General features: G+C 34.1%; 2 protein-coding genes, 1 long non-coding RNA gene and 1 other non-coding gene across 8 annotated transcripts in view; 3 read left to right on the top strand and 1 right to left on the bottom strand.

The window, feature by feature from the left end:
* The first annotated feature begins 390 nt into the window (after positions 1-390).
* Positions 391-481, top strand: TRNAI-UAU (transfer RNA isoleucine (anticodon UAU)). The gene is given in 2 exon segments: positions 391-427; positions 446-481. It is a non-coding gene; the product is annotated as a tRNA-Ile (tRNA).
* A 2,931-nt stretch (positions 482-3,412) lies between these two features.
* Positions 3,413-5,229, bottom strand: LOC148237526 (putative Golgi apparatus membrane protein-like protein CG5021). 4 transcript variants are annotated; one of them, XM_088181890.1, is made up of 5 exons: positions 5,176-5,229; positions 4,787-4,851; positions 4,488-4,722; positions 4,159-4,272; positions 3,413-4,082 (listed from the first exon to the last, which is right to left on the bottom strand). In XM_088181890.1, the coding sequence occupies exons 1-5, from the start codon at positions 5,188-5,190 to the stop codon at positions 3,885-3,887; spliced, it is 627 nt and encodes a 208-aa protein (XP_088038016.1). In that variant the 5' UTR covers positions 5,191-5,229; the 3' UTR covers positions 3,413-3,884. The 4 variants fall into 4 exon arrangements, with proteins under 4 accessions (XP_088038016.1, XP_088038015.1, XP_088038014.1 ...); XM_088181889.1 differs by having other exon boundaries at positions 4,159-4,284; XM_088181888.1 differs by having other exon boundaries at positions 4,787-4,863.
* Positions 5,230-8,304: 3,075 nt separating this feature from the next.
* The window catches only part of LOC148237527 (E3 ubiquitin-protein ligase ZNRF2), a 129,140-nt gene continuing 112,601 nt past the window's right edge, over positions 8,305-24,843 (top strand). For both annotated transcript variants that reach the window (XM_088181878.1, XM_088181879.1), the window contains exon 1: positions 8,305-8,787. In XM_088181878.1, the coding sequence (XP_088038004.1) occupies positions 8,403-8,787 (385 nt within the window). In that variant the 5' untranslated portion in view covers positions 8,305-8,402. The remainder of the gene's footprint in view (positions 8,788-24,843) is intronic.
* On the top strand, positions 18,812-24,737 carry LOC148237528 (uncharacterized). The gene is made up of 2 exons (XR_015808940.1): positions 18,812-20,810; positions 21,911-24,737. It is a non-coding gene; the product is annotated as an uncharacterized LOC148237528 (long non-coding RNA).

The following is a 24,843-nucleotide window of genomic DNA, read 5'->3' on the forward strand; positions in this document are numbered from 1 at the left end:
ATTTTTAATTGTGATTTTGAGCTTTTTTTAATATAAACTGATTCTGACTTGAAGGTTCTTAGAACCTACTTGTTCTTAAGGGTGTTTATTTGTATTTGTGTATTGACTCTTGAAAAAAATAATGTGTATACATACATGATAATGCTTAAAAACTTATGGCGATATTTTCATTAATGCATTTTGTTCGAACAATATAAAGAAGTTTTAAGTCGTCACGTTACATACATAATGTAACGACAATGAATTATATTATCATATTTGAATTGAGCGCGGCTTCCGGAAGTGACGTCAAAGTGCATATTTTTGAGTTCAAAGGTCGCCAGCCAAACGATCGGCCGCCATAGCCAAGCCAGCCAAGTGAAATCGGTTTTTTCGAACTGCCAACCCGTAGCTCCAGTGGCGCAATCGGCAGCGCACGGTACTTATAAGTCAGCATTTGTGAGCTATGCCGGGGTTGTGAGTTCGAGCCTCACCTGGAGCATTTTTTTTTATAATAAATAATAATAACACGTTAATCTACGACCAATGACAGAATGACGCAAAGGCAAATATTCGGCGTTTTTCGCTCTCGCAAAATATATTAAAATTATGTTTTTAATATAATTTTGAACTAGTGCTTTATTATGTTTGGAAAAAAATACTAAATATAGGACAAAAAATATTTAATGAAAAAATTATTATTATTGTATTGTTCAGATTGTATTAAAAAAATACATTAACTAAATTTGCAACAATTTGCTGCCATCTATTGTTAACCTATCATTGTTAATATAGTTAAAATTATATAATATAACTATTTTATTAAAAACAATGTTATAAATTGAACATGTTGATAAATTAGTGTTATATTTATGGAGATAAGATAAGCTATACTTGTTTTCTGTTTTTATATCAACTGTACGATGAAAAATAATAGAAAATGTTGAAAAACAGTCGTAAATACAAATTTTTTTATTTTTTATTTTAATTAGCTTATAATGGCCATAACGATTCAATTATATCTTCTTACTTATTTAGAAATATTATTGAGGTTTTAAGCAAAAATGGTAGTATTCAAATATCACAGTTCGTTAGCTGAGAGACCCATATGTATTTGAATATGGATTTGCAACTTTTAATGTGTATCAAATATATAGATAAAAATAAAGTGGCGTCAATAACAACATTACTTTTTTTCTAAAGTAAGATGATTTAGTATTGATTCATTACTTGATATGTTGAGAGAAATTATTCCGTAAAACTTAGTTGAATGTATTCGATAATGATCGTATCGTGACAGTATTTTTCGAAAGTTGTAAATCTTTAATTTGATCTGCAGCCGTCAAAAATGATTCTTTAATTAAATTTCCATCAACAAGTTTTTTTTATTTTTTATTAATAATTGATATCTTCTAAATGCAATGGTTCTTCCAGATGGTTTATCAATAGAATTCACAAACATTTTTTGCTGCAACGCTAAATTACCTTGCTTTGCACGAAGCGATATTTGCATACAGAGGTTTTCAGTTTGATTTTTTTATATTCTTCTTGTAAATAAATAGCTGGTACGTTTAGTTTTTGTATTTATTCAAAATCATTGCGGTGTCAATAATATTAGTGTTTGTTTTTCAATTTTAAATCACTAATTTTTACACATGTACACTGAGTGTACATCACTGGAGCGCATGTATATTTGTTTTGAACCATATGAGGAAGGGTAATTATATTGATATTCAAATTTCATTATGTTTTGAAAGTACGAAATTCAAAATGTAAAGTTATTATGATTCTTATTAAAATGCGATCACCATGCAAATTAACTAAAAAGTAGCTTGCAACATAAAAAAGCTTGGGGCAACTTTGCTTTGCTATATAAAATACTATACTACATTGGAAATTGTTCGCAAATACTTTCAAGAGCGGAAAAAACAAGCTTGCTTGTGGCCGGAAAAGGTCAGCACCGACGCTGTGTGCATTTATTTGTTTATTTTTCTCTTATCAATAAAACAATAAAATAAATCTATATTTTTTAGCTTCATAGAAATGTTATATTAACCGCAATAATTGTTTTTTCAAAAAACAAACCTAAGTGTCTTATTAATTGTTATTTTTTTTTATTATATAAATTTTAATTTAAAAATACATTTTTAAAAATAGTCCTAGCCATAAAGTAAAAATTTGTTAGCTGAAGTAGCAAAACTCTCATACAGTGAGCTCTGAAGTCATAAAATTTGTATATGTTATTAAGTAACTTAAATTCGCAACGTAGACGATCTGTGATAGGACGTTTGTACAGCGAACTGTACAAGGTGGCCCTTATGAAATCGTCCGGTACGTTCTTGACACGTGTTGACTGGGATCCTTCGACAGTCGTCGATATTAAACCTCGAGCGCGTGTCCTGGAGATGGTTGCTCGAACAGGAGGCGAGGTGTAGAATCCGTGTAGTCCAGTGAGTGTTGCAGTGTCAGAAGTCCTGAGTAGAATGTGTAAAGTGAGCCATTTGGTACCTCCTTATAATCCCGGTCGGGTGTGCAACAGTATCCCCACTCCGCGCGTTGCTTGCGGTGGCGGGGGTGCGGTGTGGTTGTACAACGCCACATAGTTCGGGCGCGCGGCTCAGCGGGACAATCACTTTCACTTTATGCTGCGTCACGGACGGTCGTCTCGGGGTCCCCATAACGCTATATATCGTAGCATGGCGTAACAATTATATATAATATGATAAGCTAGCCAAGGAGAGTACTTTGAATGAGATTAATTCAAATTTGATCTAAGCTTATTACTTTGTTCATAATAAAATTATTCACCGTATTTTTTATCACAAATAGTATGTATGTATTGATGATAAATAAAAAAAGTCGTTTATTTTTCCGTTTTATTTAGGGATTTCAGTAACGGTAATACTAAAACCAAAATTTGCTCTTTGGCATTACACAATAAACTACCGGTAAATAGCAATATACTTATATCAATTTTGTTCGAATTTATATTATATTTTTTTCTATTTTCAGTCCTACTTTATTTCATACCCATATTTCATGTTATACGCTAATACAAAACTAGATAAGCGCACATTTCCAAAAAAGCTTTTATATTTTATGACCCCCAATATATACCTAGGTATTAATTGTTTTGAATTCAGAAGAAAACATTGTAACAGTTAGGTTTTGCAGTACTCGTTTGAATAGTAAATAGGTCAAAAAGACGCCGAACCGACATTCATCTCGATTTTTTATCATGAATTCAGAATGTTAAATGAAAAGATAGAATATGTTGAAAATATCGTACTATAATTTATATATTTTTCTTATTATTATTGAAGTTTATCGATCAATAAAATCTTTGTTGACAATCTTGTAAACCTAGTGTTAAAATTCCATACGTAGATACTAATTACAAACTTATTTTTTAAATAAAGAATTTAGTAAATAATTAATGTAATACTGTTCAATTTTTATTTATCACACTTACATATACAAATTATACATTTTAACACAAGTTACACACATATACATCTTGGGCACACGAGCAAATATAATATATGGAAATCAAATTTTAATTTCGAATGCAAATAAAATTATAGTCCGCTAATTATTATGAGCCCAAAACATACACAATAATCACAAGATACGACTATAATAATATAATACAAAGTATACACAAAATAACAAGAATAAATGCTTTAAGTTATGTATTGCCGACCAGTTGAAAATAAAAATTATTCATATATAAACATGGAATGTGTTAGGGGAAGGAGATTATTTAAACGCAAAACATTATTCTATCGATATATGACTTGTGCTTGTATATTTTAATAGTGATTCTTTTAAACAATAGCTTCTTAAATATAATAGAATTCTCAGCACTCTCGACAACAATACACTCACATTAGAAAAGTCTTTATTTACACTATGCCAGTTGGCTGCGACATATTCGGCTGTGGCGATTTCGTCGCGCCCATAAATGTTACAGCATTCTGTAGAATCTGCTGTTTGACAAAATCGCTAGTCACGGATGATAAATTTTCTTTGGTTCCAAATTTACATTTGACATATCCAAGTAAATTGGCACCATTCAACGAGAGAGCTATTAAAACCAAAAGCTGAAAGAAAACAATATTTGTAAATATATCCATCTATAATATTAATATGACTCAGTTGTATCATAAAGATGCTTACGAGCCATTTGAACTTGAATCCGAAGAAGGCGATTGTCAAAAAGATAGTCCAGATGATCGGGCACAATATGAGACCCAGCCAAAACATCCTGCTCTCGTGCGGGTTCACTCGTCCCTGTGGGGTGTCCTATCGTCAGTTATATGTTTAATGTTTTTGGATTGTATTACATTTGTTTGGTTATCGAATAAAAGGTTAACGCAAAAATACCCTAGTTAAAATGGTGAATTAAGACTGAGATATTTTTGTGTATATTTTTATCAACGAAACCATTTTTTTGATCTACAAATTATAAAATCAAAAAAAAATTTATGAAATTGTGGAATTTATACCTTTCTCGCTTCAAATACCCAATGCGATCTTCCATTGTCGTCTATGTAGTTCCACCATCGTAATCCGACCAATAAACGTCCCGTTATATTCTTAACAGTCCAGAAGTCAGCAGACAGTAATAGCACGATCAGTACGAAACTGGCTATGAACGAATCGGAGAACCATCCGCAAAGTATGTATACTACAATAGCAGTACATCTGAAGACTAAATGAAAAAATACAATGTACGGATGCCTGAAATATAAAACGCAAGTTAAGAATTAAATATATACAAGCTTATCTATGGTGAGGTACTAACGTGAACTTCTTTGGTTCGTTATCTTCCTCGCCAAAGGCAACTGTGTCGTCCTCCAAGAGTGGCACCTGTGGCACAACCTATTTCGTTAATAACAAAATATCTAATGAGTGTTAAAAAGCCGGGCAAAATAATAAAACGTGCTGCAGCGCTGCGTTAACATGCAAAAATAATACGAAATAGAATCAGATGCGAAGGTAAACGTCATATCAAGATGGTCGATTTGACAGGTGGCAAATGTCAAACTATCGGTTCTGGAGTTAATATGGCGATAATAATTACTGTTAAGGATTTGTTTTAAGCTACAGCGTTATTAGGAGGTATACTAGAGTCAATCTACAGTTTTAAATATATAGTTTTTGCACAAGTGTCAAGAAATAAACACAAATTACCGTGACGGAAGCCATCTCGGACGTCACTCGAACGCAACGAAGTTAGCTGCGCTCAGACCGTACACGTTCGCTCTTATCATTTGTTAATGTACCTATGTTATTGTATGTTGTGAAGATTGATTTTTCTTGTACAGCTGTTTAAAAATTATCACAAATTACCTTATGAGAACCTATGTGACTACATCATATTTAAAAAAAATAAATTGTGTATTTAAGAAATTTAAATAAATTAATTTAGTTCACTTAAAAAAATACTAAAAATTTTAATGTTGAATGAAGATATCAGTCATTTTTTATTTTTTCCGACAAATTTCAAAAGAAGCAAAGAAAAAGGAATATTCGGAAAGTTACGATACAAGGTCTAGAAAATACTTTTATTTTCTTTTATTTATTTATTTACAGTATATTTATTCTTAAGAGTCAGCGAACAACGGTATAGTGTCCACGAACCAAATAAAACATTATTAATATGAGTAATATGTAATATTCATCAATTTGTGAAGAAAATTTTAAGAAAATAATATTTTATGTACCAACATAAGCTGCTTTAGTAATGTTACAGAAAAATATTAACCACTTACAACCTATACGTTAATTTCATTGAATAATTCAGCATAAGCACTATTGTATACGATAGCATCGTGAAGCAGTAAAACAAAGTTAAGAGAATTATTATTAAAATCATCAATATATTCGTAGGATTTCAACTTAGCGACACCAGCAAAGCTGAACTAGTGTCTGATGGAAATTCAGTCAGCATATTAAGATATATTAATGCACGCAAATTTTCACCAAAGTCTTGAATATAATTTAGACCTATAAAAGCTACAGTTTTATGAAAGTTTTCGAATGCTTTGGTTTAAGCGACCCTGCTATAAAATAACACTTTTATTATATAACAAGAAAACCTACGTTCAGGAACATCTTTTAGGGGTGGCAAGTGAAAGCATTTGCCCCTCCTTGAATTTAGGCAGAAAAATGCATGTCATCTAATGAAATAGTACGAATCATAATAAAATCGCAATATTAAGAAAACGACTACAGGCTGGCCAATTTTGCTCGCCTATGTAGAAAAAATATGAAATGATGTCCCTGCTTACGGTCATTGACTTCACCAATAAATTCAAAATGATTTTATAGAATTTTTATCTCAAAAAAGCATAAGAAAAATTATTGAAACGGCAAAATAGCATAATTCTTTTTTGTTCTTATAGACACGAGTTCAGACTATCTTTAATTATAATGTAATGTTTAAGTGCAGAGTAACATTTCTCTGTACCTTTTCTTCAGCTTATTTTCTCTTGAGAGATAAGTTGGTGTAGTTTGTATTTTGGACTTGACCTAATGAAAGTTCTAAAACTATAATTATTTTTACAGTTTTCATTAGGTAAGGTTTGGGTATGAACACCAAATGGACATTTTGCAACTGTCAAATTGCGTTTCATGAACATTTTAGAGCAGCATATAATTTCAACAGCGTCTAATAAATAATTATAAGTATATAAATGTATATATTACTACATATAAAATAGTTGAATTCATATAATTTTACTAGCACGTGTCAGACAAATTTTTACTAGTAAAAATATACATATTTACAAGTAAAAATGGTTTTTGATATGATTTCACTGAAATGGCATATTTAAAAAAATATTTTCTGAATAGGTAAACTATTTATTTTAGATTTTATTTGAGGGATAACCCGAGAATTTCCGGCTTAGAATTAGGGACGTCATTTCAGTTTTTCTTGGGTGGTGGCAAAAATTGGCCAGTCAGTGCTCGTTACTTTTAATATTTTCATTAAAATTCACATTACAGTAAAAACTCGATATAATGGTATTCGGATATAACGGATAAAATATCCAGTCAAATGGCAAAATTGTTAAAAGCATTCTTTTAATGTTATAAATGCTTGAAGGCAAGTGTCATCGCTTGTAAACAACGTTCTACGCATAATAATCACATCATATCTTGAACTTTATACCTATTTGCCGATGGAAGGTGACGGGTGGCAATTAGACACAGATTGAACCGCTGCAGTAGTATTTTTATTAAAAACTATAACAGTTACATGTTATTTATATAAGTGAACGATGAGGCAGGCCGGACTCGTATTTTTCTATGCAAATTCAAGGGGGAGGGGGCAAATGCCTTTCCCTGTCTTACTAAATGAAGTCATTGTATTGATATATGTGTTACAACTATGAGTCACAGTAAGCAACACTAATATAGATATTTTAAGGTTTTCTAACCGTAAGGAGTGTGACTTCGCAGCCTTTTTTCTGGACGTAACGAGGGCTTTTGTGTGGTCCCATCATTTATACGCTATTGTCTAGTTTATCCTTTTTATTACGGATGCTCATCCTTGGTTACGGTAATTACTGCGCGAATTTCAATAATAAGATTTAGCAAAATAAAATACCAAGGATGATATTGGATGTCCCATGGTTTGTTTCAAATTCTTTCATTCACCAAGACCTGAATATGACAATGGTGAAGAAAGAGATATACAAGACAAACATAAAATATAAAGAAAAAGCAACGATCATTTTAATCAGCTTGCGAAAGATTTAACAAAAGTTTAATATAGGAAGCGCCTGAAGAGGAAGGAAATCTTATAAAGTAAAGGCAAAAATAATATCTTTAGTTGCATCTATCACTCACCCACATGTTACTAAACGGACAAACAATTTGTTTAACGTCTCGTAAGGACAGATTACATTTTTTTCAAATACAAAAAAAACAGGTTAGGTGCAAAAGAGCGTTGATAAATATAGAGCTCATGAATAACTCTCTGCAACGAATCTACTTAAAAGGATGATTATATAAATTGGCAACAATATTTATCTTATAAACGTTTCAGTTTAAATTTGAAAATGTATTTATGTAGCAAAACGTTTTTGGCCGCTTTCGTAGCCGTTAGGGCCAAACGCAACGGAGAGTTCATAATCATCGGTTTCTGAGCGCGGTGCTGACATTGTTAGCTTATTAAATATTTATTTGATGATTATAAAGTGAATATTGTAATTTTTCGTTTTAAAAAAGCGTCGATAAAGTGGCAGCGTGCTAGCGGGCCGCTTAGGTTCGGCCTAAAGCGCGTCAGTTCGGGGCATGCACCCGCGAAGTGTCAGTGCGGCGGCGGCGCTGCGGCCGGGTGGGCCCCGTGCTTGGGGGGCTTGGCGAGGTGATTGCGGCGGCATGTGGGGCCGCGCGAAGTCGCAGCAGTGATGGGCGGTCGCGCGAGCACCGCCGGAGCGCAGAGCCCTCGCGCGCGAACCTTCTCGGGCTCCGAGGGCGGGGGCGTAGGCGGAGCGGCTGGTCCCCCGGCGGGCCTGGGGCTCCTGCGCGCGCTGCCGGGCCAGGCGGCGGACCGGCAGCGCGCGCGTTCGCTCTCCTCGGTGCCGGACCTCCACGGCGACGGGGACGGAGACGGAGACGCGGAAGGCCAGAGGGACGACTCGGACGAGAGCTCGGCGGAGGAGGCTCAGCCCCAGCGCCAGCCCGTTTCGGCGACCGCGTCGGCTTCGGCCGTCGCGCCGGCGCCTTCTCCCTTCTCCCTGGGACGAGTCTACGCGGCGCACTCGCTGCCCTCGCACATCTGGTCTCTCCACGGTGAGTCCCGCTTTATTTACGCTTCCGTTTCGTTTGACGTCTCAACAGCTGTTTTAATTATTGCTATTCGACGGCCACTGCGCCTTTTGCGACGTATGCGCCGTACGCGCCGTACGCGCCGCGACCTTGAAACGAACTTGTTTTTATTTTTTAAATAAACGCACCTAACTCAGTTCGCGGCAGAGATTATTTAACGGCGATTTCTCTGGTGGTCGAAAATTCCAATCATATCGAAGGCAGCATAAAAAGCACGTCAAGTTCGATCGAATCTCGAAGTTCTGCTTACTGCTTTCTACGATTATAACAGTATAGTCAACTATAATCACGTCATATCGTCATATACCTTGCAGTTGTACGCCATTTCCGGCAATTTTTAAGAAAATACCGGATCGACGATAGCGCACCAGGTCACACTAGTTATGCGACCGACTTCCTGCAGATAAGTAGGATGTTGAATAGAGGAGATAACTGTAAATTATGCGAGCTGAATACTATAACAATTAATGCATTCCACAAATATGAAAGAAAGTAGAAACAAGCGTATTGTATTTATTAATTTAAATACATGTACAAACTGTCGACGTATTTTACGTCCTCAGCTCGAAGTTCTCTATGTGAGCAATGCTGTGGTGAGTGCTTCTTCTCGATAATTTCTCGAGAAAAATGTCATGTCGAGAATTTTCATTTTTTATTATATAAAATAAAATTTGTACCAATATTTTTAAAAGGTTTATAACCACTGCTCTTTTTATAACGCTGCATAAGTAAAGGCGGGTTCGTGCCTATTACGCGTACTTCTTAAAAAGTTTTATAGGGGTCTGGAAATGACAAAAAGTTGTTTACAAATTTTTAACACTGGAACACGCCTTATTTTTGCTTAAGTAATAAAAAAAGACACTCAGATAAAAAAAAGCCTTATCGATGGTATTCGTGCCAGATGTTTGAAAATATGCATACTTTCTCGAAAGTATTCGAAAGACCAACAACATTTTAGCGATTTTCTATTACTCTAACCGGCCGCCGGTTTTATCTTTGCTTTGATGATCTAAGAACGCGCTCCGATAATAAGAAATTACGCATGGGAATTGGCAAAATGCAAAATTATTTAGTGCTATTTTCCTTTTTCGATAATTCAAAAAAAAAATATATTGTTTTGTAAAGTAGCAACAGTTGTTATTAGCAATTGTCTTCCGATTATTATGACAACCGAAAGGGCCTTAAAATGTTTGTTAAAACAATTAGAAAATATCAATTCTGAGCTAAGCTCGAAATTTCAACGGGCAATTAAAGAGAAATTATATAATCGAAAAAACCAGACATTGCTGTCATTAATTAAATATTCGCAAAATCGAATTGGTCGATTTTTATTTCAGTTTTTGTAAAATATTTTTTCCACCTAAAAACTGTTTCAGTCGTTTGAAGAAAGAGTCCTTAAAAAAATTCATTGATTTTTTTATCGTTCTTTTAGATACATGAGGGCGAGCGCTATCTTGGTGTAAAATTACCCTTCTTTAATTTATAAGGGAAGGTCTTATGCTTTTAAAAGAATTATCTGAGCACACTGTATGTCTGTAGTAATTTTATTGTCTGCCTATAATCTAATGAGACAATGAATTATTCCCTTCATACCCCACCAAATGCATAACATTATCTTATTGTGGTGTAATCCTGTGCTCGGGGTTAGAATTGGGGGGTTGATTGGCATCCAACCACTGTCTTTTACGTCGCGTGTGAATCATTAATTATTGCCATATTAAGATTCGCTGCGTGAAATTTTCGTCAGATAATTTACGAGTATATTATGCAAATTAACACATTTTCTTACTGATATAAGCGACACATTGAGCTTTTATGCTAACTTCTGCGTCGTTAATCTCGGACCTGCTCTAATATCCTCACTAACAACCCCTGAGGACCCGCCTTTACGTAGATATTCAATGTCGAAATTCCCGGAATAAAATTTGACACTTTCTAAATTTAATGGCATCCCTGTACATTGCATTACAGATGTTTTTAACTGCCATTGTCACATTAAGACAGAGTTGAAACTCATAAAACATAAAATAGCTTAACTGAGATTATACTGCCATTGTTGATTTATAGTTGAAAATATCGAAACAAAATATATCCCTTTACTAAATATCATCATTGATACGACTACTACTAAAAAACTGTGCAAATGTAAGAAAAAACACAGACAACCTGTGTTGAAATATACTTTTTTTTTAAATAATAATAGCGTATATGTTTTATACAAAAACCGACTATTGAAAATAACGGAAACTTTATTTAATATAAACATTGCTACAAAAAATCTATATAAAATTGATTGATAACAAAAGCAAAACTAAATTCACTAGAAAATTATTCGGTATTACTCTTTAGGAAATCGTATATTTTAAAAATTCAGCTTATAGTGTTATTGAATTTGATGTTTTTTCTTGCGGTTCTTCAATAAACTTATTATCGATTCCTTTTAAGAGTAACGGTCTGATTTACTTTGACCCATTCACCCTCAGGATCCGTTTATATACAGAGATTCGGATATATTCTGGATAACACATACATATGTATGTTCTCACTTAATTTAACGCTTTCACTTTTCGAAGCAAGTGAAAACATAGTAAATCTATTTGGGGAAAACATAGTAAATCTATTTTTGGATTTTGCAAGTACTAATCTAGTTTGTCTTCTTTCTTGAATTCGTTTCTTTATAGAAATAATAAATTGGAACTGATTTCACTTTTTAAACTTGCCAGTTCATTTGACGGAAATTCGAATATTCCTCACTATAATAAATTTGCCTCTTTTGAATTTTAGAAATTGATGCTTTGTAATTTAAAGACAATATAAAGAATTTACAGTTTTTTTACGATCTAACGCGTAGGAAATAAAGTAAATGGCAAAAAGTCGATCGCGCTCCGCGTAACGAATTCGACGCCTTTTGGCATACTTTAGCGATATAAATTATACATCTTCATTCCAGTTCGAACGTCACTTATAAGTCCTCGGTGACAATATTTCTGGTTATAACGCAGGGCTAGAAGAACTGGAAAATGTAAGAATGCTACGCATAGCAATGCTATCGATCGAATACCCTCATAGAGTGACTCAGGGATTTTTTGTAAAGACAGCGAATTCGCATTTATGAAACCATTCGCGATGTGTACCATAATACATACATATGTATATTCAAGAATACCATTAAGAATTACACTTACTATCTAGCGGTACTCGTTTCCTTCGTTATTCAAAACTCGGATGTATAAATAATACCACCACAGCGACTTTGAGGTTTTTTAATGGTCATTGTAAATTTAAATATTTTAAAGTTAAAAGGCACGCCAGTCGGTATTTTCGCCTTTATTTCAAACAATTAATATTGCTGCCTTGATTAAGTTCGGTATCAATGTTTTAGTTTCGTTGCGTAATGTAAGTGGATACTACAAAGTAGCCTAATCGGAATTTTGAAATGGGAATGTGAGATACTTTGCTGGTTTTAAATTTATAATTGATGACTAGGTTTTCTTAGCAATAGATAAATCCATATGTAGAGCGTCGTACTCGATTGGTCACACTCGTCAATTACTACTCAATAAATAAACAAATAAATTATCAAATGTTGATTGATTTTACGACTCACTTAATAACACATCATCTAAACATAATATTTGGACAAATTTTCAAGTTTGACGGGGGTAAATTAAGAAGTAGTAGAATGTGGTGACCAGCATATCTAGTCAGCTGATTAGAATGCGAACAAAAACCTTCTCCAATCAAATTGATTGAAATTCCAAATATATTGACACAGCATATTTATTTTCTATTGATTCTGTGCGTTGGAAACTCACCGAATTTGTCCGACAAATTATCGAGTTAGTGACGCAACGTTTGAATAAATTTACGCCTCTAGATCAGGTTCGAACGAGGATCGCCTTGAATCACATTATTACATCTGCATGCCTCCGCGCTCGCGCTTAGAATTCGCAGTAGAAAATTTTGTGCGAAAATATTCGCGTTCGCTTTTCTCGAGACGAGAGCGAAAGGCTTTCGTTTTCTGTCAGAGTCGGCTTTTACTCTTTGCGCTCAGCTTCAGCAGCGAAGCGTGTACCGTATACGATCTCGTTAATTATTTACGCGAAAATATTATACGGCGGTATCCCAAACAGTCGACGGATGAGTTTACGTTAGAGATTATTTTTGAGAAATATTGGCGATGATCTAAACCGGTTGTACGTGCGCGGTTGGATGGATCGATTTGAGATTGGGATAAATTATGGTAATGGGTGTTTTAACCCGTTCAGTATTATTTTGATGGAGAACATTTCACGTGGAGGTACATTACGGATATGTTGAACATAATATTCTCAACACGTGCCAGGGTCGAATAGGAAATGGCTTAGATATTTCAGCTGATTATTTCTACTTTTCACACATAAGTTGGTAGATCTAAAACACGAATTAAAATACTCACAGCATCTTTTTTAAATTTGGATATTTTTCCTTTCAGATTTATTTACAAAAATATTTGTCCATTAGATTGAAAAGTAATAATTTCATTTAAAATTAAACACTTCTGCAAATTTATTTGCATCTGATTGAATATCAACGCCATCCTTAAATGGATTGATAATATATTGAAATAGATTTTAAGTTTTTTAAAATCATTAAATCTTGTAGATCGTTCTTTTTTCGGATGTGTATTTTTCTGGGTTGAAATAATAGCAAATTTCTCTGTAAATATTCTCTAATGTTTGAAAATATGTCAAACCGTTCATCCCTGAGACTCTTGACATTTAAACGCAGAAATGCTACAAATCAAATCACAGGCGGTGTTGTTTTAACCTTGTAAATCTAAATTCAACAAACGTAGTTTTCTTGTGAAATTAGTCAAGAATGCTACATGACACATAGCCAATTTTGTTCAAGCAGATTTTGATGATCATCTCCTATTTCTTCAAGAAAATTAATGATTTCGTCCAACAAATCTCGAAATCTTTGCAAAAACTTGCTTCGGCTCTATCACCTCACTGTGTTTGAAGTTTTCGTCTTTGCATTGCACTCGAAAAAGAGCTTATCCTCTAATCGATTTAATAATTTAAAATGCAATATCTATTACACTTTTTGAACTAAATCTCTTGTTATATATAAATCTGAAGTGATAGCTCAAAATATTTGAAAAATCTTCGTCATTATTAAAATAGGGCAATATATCCATTAACAAAGCTTTAATTGAGACAAATTTTAATAATGACGACAGTATCTTGGTTACGTATTTATTGAATCCTGTAAAAATATCGATATCTCGAGTTCTCCCACGCAATGAAGTAGACCTTAACTGTTCTTCTTTAAAAGAAAAAGCTTCAAAGATCATTCTTATAAAAACTGGCAATGTACAACCGTTTATTTATTAAATTGTAAGGAAAATTAATTACACTTATACCTCATTTTAAAATATTTTTTTAAATACTCCAAATTAAACATATTTAATTCCACGCGTGAAGCGTGGCGATACATAAACGCGTGGGTTAATGGCTTACTCCCATTTCTTGCACCTACATCTGGAACATCTCCCACTGCCCATGCAGTGTGTCTTGAGTTGCTTTTTAGAGTGCACGGGTGTTGCTGACGACTTCAGCTCGTCTACTTTATAAGTTAAAAAGTACGCGTGAACACTATTCAATCGTTTCATTATATATCTTGATTTACGCGATATTTCCTGGAACGTATCTACCGCGTAAATCGAGCGGTGAGTGTACTACAAAAATGTAGAAAGGATATATTGCACATAAATATCCTTGATATATAGTATATTAGATATTTGTAATATATACTATATATATATTTAATACATATGTAATTTTAATCTTGTCTTCTTCATTTATTTATTATATTTTTAACCTAGATGTATACAATAGATAGATACAATATAGATAATATGTTTTCATTATTTTCTATTATTATTTTTTCGAAAATATAAAAGAAATTTCAATAATGGATTTTCATCCTTTATTATTATTTATTTTTCTTGTACGGATATTCCATTGTGTCGATAATAACAACCATTATGTTGTGTTAAACGAAAACTCATATAAACATGGCGAGGATTTGCACAAATTTGTTCCGCTTCCAGTTGTCTTAATTCTTGAATCCCGGACCACATTTTCCAATGCAAATTTGTAGGCATCCCTTTGTCTTAAGCCTGTTAAAGGTATAAAGACAGATCTGTTGGACTTTCCCTCTCCATTTCTCGTGATTAGGGTGACCGTATATTTTCGCTGTGAATTGCGTCACCTCGCATTTGTGAAAAATGGATATTTTCGGTAATTTTTACTTCTTAAATCAATCCACAGATTTACGTGCTATGCGATGCTTTACAAATAACTGTGGTTAACCAAGAGCGCTATGGTAATACGTTTCATCCCAGATATCCTTTCTTCGTCACTTATTTGTGTAGACAGACTGAATAGTTCCGGTAAGATCAACCGCTGTGCGATAACGCCACTGCGTCGCAGTCTTATCGCAATAATTGTTGTTATTCAATTGTAAATACGTGACGCAACTAAGCAAGAGACAAATGATCGAAAAACATACAAATGTACACTACGCATTTTGGTCGTTTTGTGCAGTCCTTTGTTTGGCGATGGCATGCTGAATCTGCACTTAAAAGCAAAACTATCTATGACTAATTTCTTATTTTAGGAACTAAACAATATTAAATAGAAATATTCATCACTTTTGAGTATAAAAGAAAGAATAATAAGTGCTGTTGCATCCATAAATTATAAAAGATTGTTTAGATTTGAATTTTATTTAAAAAAAATAGGATTCTTATAGGGATCGTATTTACGATTGTTTAGTAATGAAGTACAATACCGTTAATCTGCTTAATAAAGGGTGTTTTTTTTAGAGGTAAAGAACTTTAAAATTAAATAAAACACGTACCAATCGCTTTATTGGAAAGATAATTTTATGCCATTAGTGTTTAAATATTATTTCGAATAAAGCGCAATTTGGAAGTCAAATTTTCAAGCAGCTTGCGCCGTATATCGACAATAACGCGGCGAATGATGGCTTCTAAGTTGTCTTCCAATCTTCTTTGGTTTATTGGCGTAGACTAGCGACTTCACATATCCCCACAGAAAATAATCCAAAGGTGTTAAATCACACAGTTCCATTACGCGAAATTATGCGCTCATCGATTGTTTCCTTCAATAAATTTATTGTGGCATGTTGCGCCGTCTGTTGAATCCAAAGCTCTTCCACATTAATGTCATTCAATTGGCGAACGAAAAAGTCCGTAATCATGGATATATAGCGCTCTCCGTTGACTAACGTTCTGAAGAAATATGGACCAATGATTCCACAAGCCCATAACACACACTAAACAGTGACTTTTTGTGCATGTAACGGCGTCTCAATAATGGTTTGTGGATTTTTTTCACTTCAAATGCAGCAATTTTGCTTGTTAACATAGCCATTCAACTAAAAATGAGCCTCATTGCTAAATAAAATTTTGTGGTGAAAATAATGATCAAGAGCAATCTCATTTTCGGCCCATTCACCGAACGTACGACGCACACGATGGTCAAGCGGCTTCAATTCTTGCACGAGCTGGATCTTTCCACAAAATCTTCCATAAAGTGGATGGAAACATCTCCAATTGCTGTGCACGATGGCGAATCGACTCATTTGGGTCCTCCATAGCAGAAACAACTTCTTTGGTGCGCACTGTACGACGTCTCTGCGGATGCGTATTATCAATTAGATTATGCGTGGTGTAATTTTCGAAATAAATTTGGAGAAATGGCAAACCTAACTGAGCACAAATCAGCTGTCAAATTAGCTGTCGCTGGAAATTGCCAATTCGAAAAATAAACCTAAAAAAACACACTTTATAAGTCAAAACAAGTGTAATGGTTAAGGTTAAAGTACAGGTAATAATCGATGGCAGCAAATCACCCATCTCATTCGATACTGTTATGTGTTTTGATGAATTACATTTCATATCGGACGTGACGCTTTATTTGTTTTGGGGTCGGCTGTCATGTCATGTCGGAGGTCCAAAGATCGACGCCGACGTATACGTATTTCAATGGATCTGTTTGGTTAACGTTAACATGTTTATCAATCAAACGTCCTAAAGTTTGGATTTAGTATGATTTATTCATATTCTCGTTTATTTCGCCGTATTTTGGTTGTTTCACCTATCATAAAACTAATTCGTTGTATAAAAATAATGCTTTTTGTGTTAATCAGCTGTTAACTTTATGTTGAATCATAAAAATGTTACGCTTTTTACGCATGGTGTTCTTTTTTGTGCTTAGATAGCAAGCAGAATAAAGCTAGATACTTTGTTTAAAACGTGTGTCGAATAAAAGTTGTTTTTATGGGTCAAATGTAGAAAAGGGTGCGAAAATTTGTCAGCGCCGCCGAGGAGGGGTGCTTTTACGCAGTGGGTTCTTCTGCAAATGGATTATGGTTTAAAAATTTACAAGATCTTGTGTTGACGTGTTTAGATTGTCTCGGTAATGATTTTGTTCAGATACGTTATTCTTTTGCACGTCGTATACTTTTTATAAATTACATTCTTATCGTTTGTGAAAAATCGTTTCGGATGTTGAACGCGTTTTTTGCGAATTATCGCCCGCAGAAACGCTTTTAAAATATATAATGGGAGTTTCTTAGACCTTTATGTCTGAAATCTCGTTTATTGGAACAGTTGAATGATTTTCATACACACCCACGGGGCAGTGCGAAGAATGCCATTTTTTCTTGAAGACGAAAGTTAAGAACCGAAAGCTCGTTATGCCGACAAGGGTTTGCGCTTGTGCTAACAATTAGTTGCGACTGTGTTTTCTTTCCCTCGTGGACTAATGGTTGGACCACACCCCCGGTAGCAGCGGGGGTGTTTGCTCCCTTTCGTGTGTTACTAACTAAACTGTATTAAACCAACAGCGGCTTAATGTGTGTTTTCAGCAAATTCTATTTGGGTACGGAAATTTTCCACGTGGCGCCGGAAAATGCAATAGTCGAACGTAGATAATGAGCGCCGTTATCTATACATTTTAATATGATGAAAATTGTTATTATTTGAAAGCTATCAGCAATATATGCACAGCATTGAAATTAATAAATTTATATAGAAGAAAATGGGTTAAATCATTTTTAACACAACCACAACGTGATTTTCGTGTTTCCAGCAAAATCTAGCAATATTTCTGTTTCAGTATTCCCATGCTGAAGTAGTTAATTTCAAGTGATAACAGATAGAAGGTATTGCGGTACTATTTTATAGTATCGCAACACCTTCACTATATAAACCAATACTTTTAAAAGAAACTAGTACAATTTATTTAAAAAAAAAAAATTTTTTATTTCTTAATAAATATATATTGAGACTTTCTGCGTACGGTGATTTTTCATGGATTGTGGGTCCGAAGGTTAAGGTAGCTTTCAGTGGAGATATGCAACGTATTCCTTCGTAATTGGCACCGATCATTCCATTTTGTTCAGATCTTTTTCGCGTGTACTTTTAAACGCGCTTTTGTGAAACGCCGACGAGAAATAAAATAAAAACAGGTGCTTTTATTATATATTTCGTTCTGTCTTTTCTTTGCTATAACATAAGTCAGTTTAAATTTTTTAATGGTAGTTTCATTAGTTTGCTTTTGGATTAGTGATTTCATATGTTTTGCATGAAGTTCTCATTTTTCTTGCCCTAGAACCGAATTTTTTTATTATTATTATAGACACTGAAGTACCGGTCTTTGTACGGTTCTCCACAAAATAGTTTTATCCGCAGTCTTTTTGGTTGTGATTTTTTTTTTAGTCTAGGGTCGTGTAAGCTAGTCAAAGACATGTATAATACATATTTCGATAGGATTGTGTGTTATCTTATATTTATTTCTAGCTTCTCTTTAGTCAGAAATAATATTTTTTTTATCAGAACGGAATAGTGTAGTCCGTAAAGTCTCAGACTAATAACTCTGAAGTTGCAGGTTCGAGCCTTCACTCGAATTTTTATTTAAAAAAATGCGCTATTATTAAAAAACGACCATCTATTGGTTATAAATTATATTACAGATAATAATTTATAATTATTAATATAGATGCCAGACTTTCAGTCTGATGGTTGATACTTATTTGTAGGTGTTTATTATATCTGATTGACATACTCAGTTGGTACAGATTTACCCTGTTGTAACGTATTGGGCTTACGTCAAGTTACAATGGAAGATTTAATAAAATAAAAATAATATGCTTGCTAAGTGCTAACAATGTCCAATCAGAGACTAACTGATCAAATATAACCTTTCTAATCACTCTCATATACTTTAAAACTGGAGAGTATTAAATGTTGATAAACGGAAGTGTAAGCCGGAGAAAAATACTAGACAAAGTACAGTGGAGAGATTTGTTCTCCAATGCCTTTAGAAATGACGCGTTCTCATCACAGTTTTACGATGAACATCTTACCGATGAGGAATTTACAGTGGCGTCTTTCGAAGATCGCTTACGTATCATTGAATTATTATATAAATGTTAACGCAATTTTTTTTTTATATAAACCAAAATAGCGACAAAGCCGACGACCGTGCGATCTTTGGTTTCTTGACTCGGCTCGCAAATCGTGGGATCACCAACCTTGCTTACGCCGTTACTTGGTATTGATTGGGAACAATGCGCTTTGATGTTCCTACATTCGTATTTGGTGTCATCGATCAAATACTCTTAGGATCTTAGGTTGACTCACTTTTTTTGTTTGCTAGTGTTGTATTTATTTATTTTTGTGATCCGTCAGATTTAGTGGCATTTCGGTCAAAACGCCTACCTAACTTTATCGACAAAACTATTTATTGCCATAAAGCTTTTGTGTCACGCGACTTCCTATCGCGGTCGTGACTGCATGGCTAATAAGGGCGATTGTATTATTTTATTCTTACAGAGCTTAGCTAAGCATGTGTTTGAGTTTTAAAGTTATAATTGGTTTAATGTATAGTGCAAACGTTTATATGATTAGTATTATTCGCACATATTCGGTTATCGCATTCTCGTCATTATTTAAAGTATGATGAAATGTCTTTGTGAAATAAACTCCCACCAATTCAATAACCACACGACTCTAAATTCTAATTTGCCCCGATAAAAATAAATTGCCTCAAACAGGTCGTATTGCCTAACTCCCCCAAAAGCCAGTCATCTATTTTCTCGCTTTTGTGAATTTACCGCGTGGCTGTGCGTACATAAATTTTTATTTGCTAGTGATATACACGACTGATGCATCGCCGTTCTCATTTCCTCAAATATGTCTGTAAATCATGTGAACGATTTTCAACCGAGGTGATGAGATCTGGGTATTTTTAGATAGTATTTACTTTGGTTTTTCCTGTAGCGTGCTTTTATACGGGCACGAGGTCGTCCTTGCTATGTTCGTGTACTACTTTTATTTTTTACAATTTTTATGTTTATAATTACCGAAAGTCTTTAGAGAACGGGAAAATCCTGAGATTGAATAGCTTTCCAAGGAAAACTGGAAATGAGTTCGTTCCGTGAATTTCGCAGAATACAAATGCAACATGCTCATTTGAGTTGAGAAATACGGAATATAGAGATATAATAGATTGTTCGATTTTTTTACATTGTCTTATTTTTATGCATTATATTTTATTTAATGACACAACAATTTTTTATACCGGTTTTAATGAAGGTTTTTGAACGATATGCTTGTTAGATAATATATTTTTGATGTTAAAAGAATAAAAAATAAATAATTTAGTAATCGCTTTGAAGCTGTAATTAGTTAGCTAAGATACAATTATAATTATAAATAAGCATGAAATATTTTATCAACCGTTTTTTTTCTATTAATTTATTTTCATTCGTTATCAGTTTTAAAAACTTTCGTTTATTATCAACCGTACCTTATTTTTTATATTACTCAAAGAGCAGAATTAAAACCTTAATCTTAACACGATTTCTACCCCTTTCTTCGATGACGTCACGCGCCGGCTTATGGCCTTGTATAATGCTTGCCCTACACTCTCTGGAAGTTGTCCAAACTGAAGTCGGCCGAGACCTACGACTTCGAGTAAGCGACCACACTATCGCAAATTTCATATGCCGTCCGGATGGCGGGCGTAAATGACGTCCGGGAGGCGGATTCTGTCACGTACAGCTAGCATATTTCCGCGCGATTGAAAAATGTGCCAAATAATCGCAATTTTTAAATTGTCATATTATTAAAATTATGCTCCTGATAATTATAAAAGTTTGTGTGGGCACTCACCAATACAATATCAGTGAAAACTTTTCGGTCGTAAATATTCAATTTACGCAAAATCTTTGTCGGCTTTTGCAAAATGCCATAAGGCATAAAAATGATACTTCAGAATACGAACACCACATCTGTGACTATCCTAGAATTTGTCGCCATCGATTCTAAATAAGAATTCGTTATGGTGTGACATTTATATAAACCGATCTAAGAAAATACATAAGGATATTCGAAACGATTTTTTTAAACAAATCAATAACCACTAATAATTTTTAATTGTTTAATTTTATATGAAAAAAATATATAATAACGATATCTGTTAGAAGAATATACTACCAAAAATATAATTAATCATTTTTGATGCCCTAAAATATTCAAAGCTGTCAGTAAGTCTGTTGAAGTCCCCGATAAGCATGTGGTAATGTAACTTGACCACGTGACCACGATGCAGCGCTCGACATGCGTGTTGACCATAGCACGCCTACGCGCATACTGAAATTGAACCGAGTTACTCGTTCTATCTCCGTTTGCGAAACACCATATCATTATCTCTCTCACTCTCGTCACTAATACGCGAGAGAGCGAAAGGGGAAGTATCTCACCGCTCGCGCTCGAAAAAGCAGCTCCGACTTCGGTTTCTTTGACTCGGAAATATGCCGACAATGTTCAAAAGCGCTCGAAGCTGGCCAAGTCGACTGAATTACCCCCACTTTACCTCCCGTTCTCGGTAACCTCGGACAACTTCCAAGATATTTTAGAGCGGGCAGAACCGAACTCGACCGAAGTAATCCACTATATTCTCCGTCCTTGGCCAACCTTGGCCAACTTCCAGAGAGTGTAGTGCAGGCATAACAAGTAGTTAATGGTGATTGAGGTGAAGAGATCCTTAATAAGTATTACTTGCACGTTATTCGCCAATTTCAATTTTGAGTCTTGAACAAAATTGATCAATTGTACAAAGCAAAGTTGGAGATATGGAACTTAGCATTGCGAACGTGCGGTACTGTATCATTAGTGAAGAAGTTAGCGTGATCCATTCAGTAAAAATAAACATGAGACGTACATCACATGGATTATTTAACGACTCAGAGGGTCGAATATAGTTCTACAATCTATAGTAGCAAAGTTAAACATAATATTGATCTATATCAGTTTAATATCATGTCATACAATATAAACAAGTTATAGATAGCTTAACACTCAATTTATCTAAAGTGATTAAATTGTCACCAAGATAGCAAGTAAACATTTCATGAATATGAACAAAGTGTTGTTGAAGTATTCGCGATGTCGACGCACCACGCATGAAGTGTGACAAAAGTAGCTTTCTCTTGTCAAATGTCCGATTGACCTTGATCACATTCAAGCGGCAGACGATCAGGCACCTCCAGGTCATTCGACGTCCTCGGATGAAACTGGACTGACCCAAAGTACCCAAATAGCACGCGCTCGTATTTCGAGACTTCTTCCTCGTTTTACGTCAATGCCAGGGCCGAATCCGGATTAATTATATATAAAGCGATCCGGGCGCTCCGGGCGATTGGACTCTCCCTAACAAATTATACAGCGGTTACCCCGGAAACTATCATAGCCATGTCGATATCGAGAAATGCAATAAGTTTCGTTCAAATTTGATCTAATGCCGAGTTCGTGCTGCAAATGTCTATATTTTTCCTTTATCATTTTCTTCGCGTATGCGTAACGCGCGTCTAGGGAATGATAAATACTTTTATAACCGAGCAATTTATATCTTTTAATGCCATCTTAATTTCCGTTTATCTGCCCGTGAAAGTAATATAATATTTTTATGGAGTTTCTTGACTGCGTTTGAGTATAAAGCGCAAGTTATGATTCTTAATACTTTTATCTTGGGACTAGCGTTTAATTATCATTTTGTAGAAGAAAATGAATAAAGCAAATTAACAAAAATAAAAATTTGTATTTTTATTGTATAAAATATATAGGTTCGGGTCTTTATTTGGTATCAAGTTTTTTGGTTAGAATTTATATTTAATAATTAGAATTGCATTGCTCAGAGTTCATATTAAATTGTAAGAATTTTTCATTTTCTATATTATTCAGTTTACTTTGCCGAAATGGGCTGTGAATCTATTTAGTTTTTACAACTTTTTCTAGAAAGCTAGACCCTACAATCTTGAGAGAATTTTACTGTAAAGGAAAAATCTTGCTATTTTTATTTATGATAAATATGTACAGTAGAGCATAAAAAAATGGCTCGTATTTTTCGGGTCGGAATTTATATTAAACGGTAAAAATTATTTTTACAGATGGTCAGAATCATTTTTTTAGTTGGCAATAATGTTATCGTATAGTGTCATTATTGCTGTAACGCTGAATATTGTTACAAAAGGTCGATATGTTATTCGCATGTCGGCAGTACATTATCATTAGCAATGTGTTTTAGGGTAAACTTGTTTGGTTGTCAACACAACAAACTAAACGTGCTGTCAGCCGCCGCTCTGTCGTTATTCTTGCTTCGTTCGTTATTCCAAATACAATCACGTCCTACATATAATTATATTCGTTGAAATTTATTCATGGGTTGTTCAAAATTCTGGATCAACGCTAGCCGCACCTAACATGTCTTAACAATTTAAGTGCGAGCGAGATATTTTATAAGATATTTCTAAAATTGTTAATTTATTGCCCATTTATGCTATAATATATTTTTTAATTCAGTTAATTGTCCTATATTTTTATTTGTGCTTTATATTATTTTTATTCTATACATTTGATATTTATTCTGACCCTGAATAATATAATTATGACCAGGCTGTTAATAAAATTCTTACCGAGATTTGATTTTTATTCTGCCTAATAACACCGTTACAGAAAAAATCCAATAAAAAGGTAAAAGCTGGGTTGAAGTCAACAAACCGTTTTATAAACAATCGCCGACGTATAGACTAAATATAAAATAATAAAACATAATAGGTACGTCTGAAATACTGAATTATCGAGTTGTTGATATAAGAATAACATATTTGTACGTAAATGAAATACCAGAAATAATGTATTTGATTTAATTTGGTTCAAATCAGTAAATTTCAATAATCTTATATGCCGTCTTGTGATGTATACTGAGTGTACATTTCATCTTATTATGTGAATATGTCGAATAAACTTTCTGTAAGCACTTTTTTACTGCACCTATATCTCGAGATAAGTTCATCGACATGTACAGTAATATCCTGTTTGATGTCAAAAAAAAAACAAGACAGATAAGTTGTAGTAATGCGTCTGGTGACATATTAAATGCATTAAATATAATATTTGATAAATTAGTGGATGGTTCAAAGTTGAATTACACCGCAGGTTCAAATATGTTATTATTGTAAATCTTATATTGCCTCACAATAGGGTAAACACAATCAACAAATACTAAGTAGTGAAACACCAGATGAAATCATAATCTGTAAATAATATGAGTGATATCTATTTTATTTATAACTAGCTGATTACCCCGGCGTCGTCCGGGTTTTATCTGTCCCATATTCTATTAGACAAGATAAAGAATAAAAAAAGTTTGGCTTAAATATCATCTGGACTGTCAACTATTGATTCGACAGTCATTTTTGCCATGTCGATGGGGGTTAACTTGGAGTGTCACTATTCATATTAGCGACCCCAAAAACTATGCATTCAACACAAATATCGTTTTTAGATGTCACCCCCCACTCCTAGGGGCTTCGGGTTGTTTAACCCCCACAGTATTTTTGTCAGATAGTAAGTCATATGTGTATCAAGTTTGGTTGAAA

This window comes from Plectrocnemia conspersa, unplaced genomic scaffold (genome assembly GCF_051122295.1).
Source record: "Plectrocnemia conspersa isolate PC_06_02 unplaced genomic scaffold, ASM5112229v1 ptg000002l, whole genome shotgun sequence".
Classification (NCBI taxonomy): domain Eukaryota; kingdom Metazoa; phylum Arthropoda; class Insecta; order Trichoptera; family Polycentropodidae; genus Plectrocnemia; species Plectrocnemia conspersa.